The 10,000-nt window shown below is 42.8% G+C and overlaps 1 protein-coding gene and 1 long non-coding RNA gene across 2 annotated transcripts in view; both read right to left on the reverse strand.

Annotated features, from left to right (window-relative positions):
* The window catches only part of LOC138007740 (uncharacterized), a 4,479-nt gene extending 703 nt beyond the window's left edge, over nt 1–3,776 (reverse strand). The window contains exons 1-3 of the long non-coding RNA XR_011124104.1: nt 2,837–3,776; nt 1,709–2,294; nt 1–37 (exon numbers count right to left, since the gene is read on the reverse strand). The exon at nt 1–37 is cut by the window's left edge and continues 703 nt beyond it. This is a non-coding gene — a long non-coding RNA (uncharacterized lncRNA). The remainder of the gene's footprint in view (nt 38–1,708; nt 2,295–2,836) is intronic.
* Nucleotides 1–4,408, reverse strand: part of LOC138005780 (phosphatidylinositol phosphatase PTPRQ-like) — a 79,649-nt gene extending 75,241 nt beyond the window's left edge. The window contains exon 1 of the mRNA XM_068851961.1: nt 4,245–4,408. Coding sequence (XP_068708062.1) covers nt 4,245–4,296 — 52 coding nt within the window. The 5' untranslated portion in view covers nt 4,297–4,408. The remainder of the gene's footprint in view (nt 1–4,244) is intronic.
* Nucleotides 4,409–10,000: the final 5,592 nt, after the last annotated feature.

Consider the following 10,000-nt stretch of genomic DNA (forward strand, 5'->3'; position numbering starts at 1 on the left):
TGGTAAAGACCTCGAGGGGGACGATTTGAAGAAGGACCTGCAAGAAATCATAGAGGTTTACTGTCAGAATGCAGAAAAGCTAGCTCCACTTGGATCCAGCCAAGCCAATGAAGCACTGAATAATACGATCGGCAGCAAAGCCCCAAAGGTCAGGCATTATGGTGGCAGTGAGAGCAATGACTATCGCGTGGCCTGTGCAGTGAGCCAAAATAACATTGGCCATGCATATGTGACTCAGGTAAGTGCTGTGGACAAGTATGATTCACCAAGGTTTAATTTAGAAATTTCTGGTTTCTTAATTCTTTTTTTCAAAATTTGACTTTTGCAATCTATTTTAACATTGATGTTACTCAGTACCCATGTGTCTACTTTTTGTCTTATTGTGATAACCGACTTGTAAAAAGTGATAAAATTAGTTATCATATACCAAATCAATGAATAAATATTTTACATTTTTAAGTGTCTGGTTAAAAAGATTTAATTTGTATTGTACTGGCACTTTTGGCAGCATTTAACCTACTTAGAAAAGGCAGACATGGTACAGCAGGCAAGTAGCAATAAGGCATTCTTCTTTTTATACACAGGCCCTTCAGGAAATTCACCTTTCTCCTGGAACACATGGGCTTAAACACTTGAAAAGAATGGATGCTAAAATGTCACTTCAAAGAGCAAGGCAGCAAACAAACAAATTCAAAATACAAAGAAGAGGGCACAAAGAGAAGAGGTAAATAAAAACATATGGCATTGAAACTAATGATTTAGGGCAAAGCTGAAAGCTTGATGTTACGGTTGAACTACAGTTGTATCTGATCTGGAAAGTGTGTTCTGATGATGAATGTTCTCTGTAAATAAGAATTAATGAATTTTTCATGTAAATGTAGAATTTTAAAAATAATAAAATCATTGACAATCCACAGGTTGTCAAAAACAAAGCAGGCAGAAACCAGGGAAGGTTCTCAGTATCAGAGTGGCATGGGATATTTGCCAGAAACAGAAGCAGTTGAGATTCCATCACCCCCCAAACCCTGTGTGTCCAGTATGGTGCCCGAACAAGATTACATTAAGATAGTGTTTGATCTGGAGACATCATCCCGAGGTAATATCACTGATTCATTTCAAGACAATGATTGTTATATATATACTATAATATAGAATGAATATGATGTGAACTGCAGAGATACAAATGAAATTAATATGTGACCACTGTAGTTATGATTGCAATTTAAGCAATTGCAAATTAAGCCTAAGAAACTATTTTTAGCACTTAAATGGGATTCAAACCCATGGCCACTGCATTAGCGCTAGCAGCACATATGCATTTCATTGGTATTTCCACAGTTCGCATCATATTCATTTCATGTTTGATTCCTTTCATGAACTCACTAAATTGGCCTACTCCCAATGTATGGGTCTTCATACTGTACCTCAGTTGGTAGAGCACTGTAGTGCTAAGAAAGAGCAAGGTTTGAATCCCATAGGCACCAACACAAAGCTTAGACTACATTAACATGTAGTTTGTGTTATTTAACTAGTGAGTAGGCTCACTGTTATTATTACAATGAAAAATATAATGAAGTTCCTCATTTTTGACAGGTAATGATACCGAAATTCTGCAAATTGCAGCAACTGATGGGGCAGATGCATTTGAGGTTTACATCCTTCCAACCAGACCTATATCACCCAGTGCTTCATCAGTGAATAAGCTCACCTTTCACCATGGAGTTCTCTTTTATAATTCTCGTCCAGTCCGAGCAGTTCCACTGGCTGAGGGATTATCTCAGATGATATCATGGCTAAGGCCCAAGGCACCATGTCTGTTGATAGCTCACAATTGTAAATCTTTTGATGGGAAGCATCTCTTAAAAGCGCTGGAGTCCACTGGGGTAGATAAAGAATTTTCAGCCATTGTTTCTGGATTTTCCGACACTTTACCAGCCTTCAAAGAGCTCTTGCCTCAGCGCAAATCATACAGTCAAGAGAATTTAGTGAGAGACCTTCTACACTGCAGCTATGAAGCCCATAATGCAATTTCAGATGTCCAGGCCCTGTATCAACTTGTGAACAAGTTCCTCAATTCAAAGCTGCTGAGAAAACACAGCTTCTCCGTATCATGGGTCAAGGAGCATAATGTCTGCCTTGCCCAGAGAAATGTACTTCAGCGAACACTCCATCCTTTGCTCGACAAGAAGGTCATTTCCGCTGGAATGGCTACCAAAATTGCAGAGTCTGGGCTGGGATTCCAGCACTTGCAGTTGGCATTTCAGAGAGGGGGAGCAGATGGGCTGGAACTTGTGCTGAAAGAAAAGTTTAACGGAAAAGTACAAGTGACAGCTAATAGGAGGATTCTGTTCAACATTGTAAATTTTTTCACTGATTTGTAACTTGCAAAAAGATGTGACCACAGCTACAACTGGTACGAATATTAATAAGCCGTTTATAACGTAAACGTAATAACCAGACAGCAGCGATTAAAAGCTGTCACAAGCATTCCCTATTTAATATTCCTTTTTGTATACAAACGACTGAATGGTACAATAGAGGAAAAGACTGCCGTTGTACAAGATCGATGGAATGCATTTAAGCCTACGAACTGATTTCCAAGTTTCTGTATTTGATTAAGCCTCAAATGCTCTATTCACAGGAAGGACCTTTCTTTGCACATATAGAGTACAGCACTGTTGTGAGGATAATCTATTTTGGTCAAATAATGAGCAATAAAATTTCAGTTCATGGCTCTGGAAGCATACTGCGGATATTGAATACGAAACAAAACAGTGACTGTGTGCTGAAAATATCAACTAAACTTTAAAATCAAATCAATGAAAGTATGACTCACCTTCATTTAAGTTCTATATTGGTCGCATGCGTCTCAATTCCCGACGAAACAGACCAAAATGACACTTTTTCAATGTTTTTTCCACCTTCCAAACTCCTTCCAGGCGCATTCGAAAGACGCCATTGTTATATTCGCCCCAGTCCTCGCTCGGAATTACAAGAAAATGCCTGGAATGCGCGCGTTATCAGCAGCCGTAACACAATAACGAGCACGGTGACCCCCATTTTTTATTTCATAATTTCAATGATAACAGTATCCTCAATCACTGAGAAAAAAATTAGCAGAAATCTATGGCCACTTTTTTGGCAAATGAAATAAATACTGCAGAAGGAGACATATCAGACCCAACAGCGCATGTGCAAATCATGTTTCATTTAAAGGATAAAAAAATGCAGAGTATTTGAAGACATTTTTTCTGGGACGTAGATGAATAAACAATCAAAGAAAGTCAAACTCTATGTGATATAACACGCTGCATTGAAAAATAATCGAGCTTATTTGTTGCGCACAGAGATTACCAAACGTCACCTAAATAACCGTATTTGTCAGTATTGTGGCGTGAAAACAAGCACGGTGACCCCCTCTTTTTATTACGTTTTTAACATCTCCTTGCCCTGTAACAACAGCATACCAAGTTTCATCGGAAATCTATGGCGGGTTGTATTACTAGGGAATCACCTTAAGCGTTCCTTGTTAACCTCACTTTCTCGCGCGCTTATCGGTACGAAGAAGCAGTATTGAAACCTGCAGGCGAGGCTATTTGACAGCTGGGAGAAGTATGAAAGGAAAGAGAAGACGGCCGCACAGTTGCTGAAAACGTGCTCACATCTCAACGGCCCCACTCGTGGAAACTGAAGAAGTCAGTAAAAATCACAATCATAAAACGGCTCCTTTAGGAGCCACCAAGTTTGAAAAAGAATATGACCAGCAATAAACTATCAATAAAGAAACCTAATAAAATTTGAGGGGGGATTGGGGCGCATTGACAGGTTCAATAACAAATATAGCGGTTCACATCAACAATCCCTCTCAAGTTATCTAATTGAAAATAATTTTCAACGAAAAAGGTGTTTTTGGACGTTGGCGAACTGACATATAAGCGTTGGCGAACTGACATTAGACGTTGGCGAACCGACTTCATACGTTGGCGAACAGGTCGTTGGCGAACTGACACGTTGGCGAAACGACCGGTTACCGATTCAACAATGATATCGATCCGAACGAAGTAATTCTTGATCACTTTTTTAGTGGAGTATATTCTAAGTTTAGTAACAACTTTACACTGACAAAAAATAGGAACTTGGAGGAGACAGTTAGAGTATATAAGCTTATGATCAAAGTTCTAAAACAAATGACACTTCAAGCTTTTGCAACTTTCTAAGGCATACAAACATGAGAATTTTCTTACCTTCTCTAAGACGAGTTGGGGCATTTCTCTTGCGTGAAGTACGTCCCGCCATTTCTACTTAAAACACACTCGAATCGGACACTGAAAGCACGGAATCTTTCTCTAAATGTGACAAAAGTTTTACGAAAACATCGAAGGATCACGATGGAACGAAGAAAGTGACAAATTCGAAAGGGACGCGTTCTTTGGTAACTACTTGGTGTAGGCACTCATATAGTGGTCCGGTGTAGTCACTCATATAGTGGTCCCACGCGGCGTACTTAACTATGTTTAATCATCCCTAGCCGTACCTAACCATCCCTAGCCGTACTTAAGCATCCTTAAGCGTACTTAAGCATCACTCTTCATCCCTAGTCGTACTTGAGCATCATTAATCATCCCTAGCCGTACCTAGGCGTCCCTAACCGTACTTAAGCATCCTTTATCATCCCTAGCCGTACTTAAGCATCCGTAAGCGTACTTCAGCATCCTTCTTCATCCCTAACCGTACTTAAGCATCCTTAATCATCCCTAGCCGTACTTAAGCATCCGTAAGCGTACTTCAGCATCCTTCTTCATCCCTAACCGTACTTAAGCATCCTTTATAATCCCTAGCCGTACTTAAGCATCCCTAACCGTACTTAAGCATCCTTAATCATCCCTAGCCGTACTTAAGCATCCCTAAGAGTACTTAAGCATCCCTCCTCATCCCTAGCCGAACTTGAGCATCCTTAATCATCCCTAGCCGTACCTAGGCATCCCTAACCGTACTTAAGCATCCTTAATCATCCCTAGCCGTACTTAAGCATCCGTAAGCGTACTTCAGCATCCTTCTTCATCCCTAACCGTACTTAAGCATCCTTTATCATCCCTAGCCGTACTTACGCATCCGTAAGCGTACTTCAGCATCCTTCTTCATCCCTAACCGTACTTAAGCATCCTTTATCATCCCTAGCCGTACTTAAGCATCCCTAACCGTACTTAAGCATCCTTAATCATCCCTAGCCGTACTTAAGCATCCCTAAGCGTACTTAAGCATGCCTCCTCATCCCTAGCCGTACTTGAGCATCCTTAATCATCCCTAGCCGTACCTAGGCATCCCTAACCGTACTTAAGCATCCTTAATTATCCCTAGCCGTACTTAAGCATCCCTAAGCGTACTTAAGCATCCTTCTTCATCCCTAACCGTACTTAAGCATCCTTTATCATCCCTAGCCGTAGTTAAGCATCCTTTATCATCCCTAGCCGTACTTACGCATCCGTAAGCGTACTTCAGCATCCTTCTTCATCCCTAACCGTACTTAAGCATCCTTTATCATCCCTAGCCGTACCTAGGCATCCCTAACCGTACTTAAGCATCCTTAATCATCCCTAGCCGTACTTAAGCATCCGTAAGCGTACTTCAGCATCCTTCTTCATCCCTAACCGTACTTAAGCATCCTTTATAATCCCTAGCCGTACTTAAGCATCCCTAACCGTAGTTAAGCATCCTTAATCATCCCTAGCCGTACTTAAGCATCCCTAAGAGTACTTAAGCATCCCTCCTCATCCCTAGCCGTACTTGAGCATCCTTAATCATCCCTAGCCGTACCTAGGAATCCCTAACCGTACTTAAGCATCCTTAATCATCCCTAGCCGTACTTAAGCATCCGTAAGCGTACTTCAGCATCCTTCTTCATCCCTAACCGTACTTAAGCATCCTTTATCATCCCTAGCCGTACTTACGCATCCGTAAGCGTACTTCAGCATCCTTCTTCATCCCTAACCGTACTTAAGCATCCTTTATCATCCCTAGCCGTACTTAAGCATCCCTAACCGTACTTAAGCATCCTTAATCATCCCTAGCCGTACTTAAGCATCCCTAAGCGTACTTAAGCATGCCTCCTCATCCCTAGCCGTACTTGAGCATCCTTAATCATCCCTAGCCGTACCTAGGCATCCCTAACCGTACTTAAGCATCCTTAATCATCCCTAGCCGTACTTAAGCATCCGTAAACGTACTTCAGCATCCTTCTTCATCCCTAACCGTACTTAAGCATCCTTTATCATCCCTAGCCGTACTTAAGCATCCGTAAGCGTACTTCAGCATCCTTCTTCATCCCTAACCGTACTTAAGCATCCTTAATCATCCCTAGCCGTACTTAAGCATCCGTAAGCGTACCTCAGCATCCTTCTTCATCCCTAACCGTACTTAAGCATCCTTTATAATCCCTAGCCGTACTTAAGCATCCCTAACCGTACTTAAGCATCCTTAATCATCCCTAGCCGTACTTAAGCATCCCTAAGAGTACTTAAGCATCCCTCCTCATCCCTAGCCGAACTTGAGCATCCTTAATCATCCCTAGCCGTACCTAGGCATCCCTAACCGTACTTAAGCATCTTTAATCATCCCTAGCCGTACTTAAGCATCCGTAAGCGTACTTCAGCATCCTTCTTCATCCCTAACCGTACTTAAGCATCCTTTATCATCCCTAGCCGTACTTAAGCATCCCTAACCGTACTTAAGCATCCTTAATCATCCCTAGCCGTACTTAAGCATCCCTAAGCGTACTTAAGCATGCCTCCTCATCCCTAGCCGTACTTGAGCATCCTTAATCATCCCTAGCCGTACCTAGGCATCCCTAACCGTACTTAAGCATCCTTAATCATCCCTAGCCGTACTTAAGCATCCGTAAACGTACTTCATTATCCTTCTTCATCCCTAACCGTACTTAAGCATCCTTTATCATCCCTAGCCGTACTTACGCATCCGTAAGCGTACTTCAGCATCCTTCTTCATCCCTAACCGTACTTAAGCATCTTTTATCATCCCTAGCCGTACTTAAGCGTCCCTAACCGTACTTAAAGATCCTTAATCAACCCTAGCCGTACTTAAGCATCCCTAAGCGTACTTAAGCATCCCTCCTCATCCCTAGCCGTACTTGAGTATCCTTAATCATCCCTAGCCGTACTTAAGCATCCCTCCTCATCCCTAGCCGTACTTGAGCATCCTTAATCATCCCTAGCCGTACCTAGACATCCCTAACCGTACTTAAGCATCCTTAATCATCCCTAGCCGTACTTAAGCATCCCTAAGCGTACTTAAGCATCCTTCTTCATCCCTAACCGTACTTAAGCATCCTTTATCATCCCTAGCCGTACTTAAGCATCCTTTATCATCCCTAGCCGTACTTACGCATCCGAAAGCGTACTTAGGCATCCTTCTTCATCCCTAACCGTATTTAAGCATCCTTTATCATCCCTAGCCATACTTAAGCATCCCTAACCGTACTTAAGCATCCTTAATCATCCCTAGCCGTACTTAAGCACCCCTAAGCGTACTTAAGCATTCCTCCTCATCCCTAGCCGTACTTGAGCATCCTTAATCATCCCTAGCCGTACCTAGGCATCCCTAACCGTACTTAAGCATCCTTAATCATCCCTAGCCGTACTTAAGCATCCGTAAGCGTACTCCAGCATCCTTCTTCATCCCTAACCGTACTTAAGCATCCTTTATCATCTCTAGCCGTACTTAAGCATCCGTAAGCGTACTTCAGCATCCTTCTTCATCCCAAACCGTATTTAAGCATCCTTTATCATCCCTAGCCGTACTTAAGCATCCTTTATCATCTCTAGCCGTACTTAAGCATCCGTAAGCGTACTTAAGCATCCTTCTTCATCCCTAACCGTACTTAAGCATCCTTTATCATCCCTAGGCGTACTTAAGCATCCCTAACCGTACTTAAGCATCCTTAATCATCCCTAGCCGTACTTAAGCATCCCTAAGCGTACTTAAGCATCCTTATTCATCCCTAGCCGTTCTTGAGCATCCTTAATCATCTCTTGCCGTAGTTAAGCATCCCTAACCGTACTTAAGCATCCTTAATCATCCCTAGCCTTACTTAAGCATACCTAAGCGTACTTAAGCATCCTTCTTCATCCCTAGCCGTACTTGAGCATCCTTGATCATCCCTAGCCGTACTTAAGCATCCCTAAGCGTACTTAAGCATCCTTATTCATCCCTAGCCGTTCTTGAGCATCCTTAATCATCTCTTTCCGTACTTAAGCATCCCTAACCGTACTTAAGCGTCCTTAATCATCCCTAGCCGTACTTAAGCATACCTAAGCGTACTTAAGCATCCTTCTTCATCCCTAGCCGTACTTGAGCATCCTTGATCATCCCTAGCCGTACCTAAGCATCCCTAACTGTACTTAAGCATCCTTAATCATCCCTTGCCGTACTTAAGCACACCTAAGCGTACCTAAGCATCCTTCTTCATCCCTAGCCGTTCTTGAGCATCCTTAATCATCTCTTGCCGTACTTAAGCATCCCTAACCGTACTTAAGCATCCTTAATCATCCCTAGCCGTACTTAAGCATCCCTAAGCGTAATTAAGCATCCTTTTTCATCCCTAGCCGTACTTAAGCATCCTTAATCATCCCTAGCCGTACCTAGGCATCCCTAGCCGTACTTAAGCATCCCTAAGCGTACTTCAGCATCCTTCTTCATCCCTAACCGTACTTAAGCATCCTTTATCATCCCTAGCCGTACTTACGCATCCGTAAGCGTACTTAAGCATCCTTCTTCATCCCTAAGCGTACTTAAGCATCCTTAATCATCCCCAGCCGTACTTAAGCATCCCTAAGCGTTCTTAAGCATCCCTCCTCATCCCTAGCCGTACTTGAGCATCCTTAATCATCCCTAGCCGTACCTAGGCATCCCTCACCGTACTTAAGCATCCTTAATCATCCCCAGCCGTACTTAAGCATCCCTATGCGTACTTAAGCATCCTTCTTCATCCCTAACCGTACTTAAGCATCCTTTATCATCCCTAGCCGTACTTACGCCTCCGTAAGCGTACTTAAGCATCCTTCTTCATCCCTAACCGTACTTAAGCATCCTGTATCATCCCTAGCCATACTTAAGCATCCCTAACCGTACTTAAGCATCCTTAATCATCCCTAGCCGTAGGTAAGCATCCCTAAGCGTACTTAAGCATCCTTCCTCATCCCTAGCCGTACTTGAGCATCCTTAATCATCCCTAGCCGTACTTAGGCATCCCTAACCGTACTTAAGCATCCTTTATCATCCCTAGCCGTACTTAAGCATCCCTAAGCGTACTTAAGCATCCTTTTTCATCCCTAGCCGTACTTGAGCATCCTTAATCATCCCTAGCCGTACCTAGGCATCCCTAGCCGTACTTAAGCATCCGTAAGCGTACTTCAGCATCCTTCTTCATCCTTAACCGTACTTAAGCATCCTTTATCATCCCTAGCCGTACTTACGCATCCGTAAGCGTACTTAAGCATCCTTCTTCATCCCTAAGCGTACTTAAGCATTCTTAATCATCCCCAGCCGTACTTAAGCATCCCTAAGCGTTCTTAAGCATCCCTCGTCATCCCTAGCCGTACTTGAGCATCGTTAATCATCCCTAGCCGTACCTAGGCATCCCTAACCGTACTTAAGCATCCTTAATCATCCCTAGCCGTACTTAAGCATCCGTAAGCGTACTTAAGCATCTTTCTTCATCCCTAACCGTACCTAAGCATTCTTCTTCATCCCTAGCCATACTTAAGCCGTACTTCCCTAACCGTACTTAAGCATCCTTAATCATCCCTAGCCGTAGGTAAGCATCCCTAAGCGTACTTAAGCATCCTTCCTCATCCCTAGCCGTACTTGAGCATCCTTAATCATCCCTAGCCGTACCTAGGCATCCCTAACCGTACTTAAGCATCCTTAATCATCCCTAGCCGTACTTAAGCATCCCTAAGCGTACTTAAGCATCCTTCTTCATTCT

The sequence above is a fragment of the Montipora foliosa genome, chromosome 6 (assembly GCF_036669935.1).
Source record: "Montipora foliosa isolate CH-2021 chromosome 6, ASM3666993v2, whole genome shotgun sequence".
NCBI lineage: Eukaryota > Metazoa > Cnidaria > Anthozoa > Scleractinia > Acroporidae > Montipora > Montipora foliosa.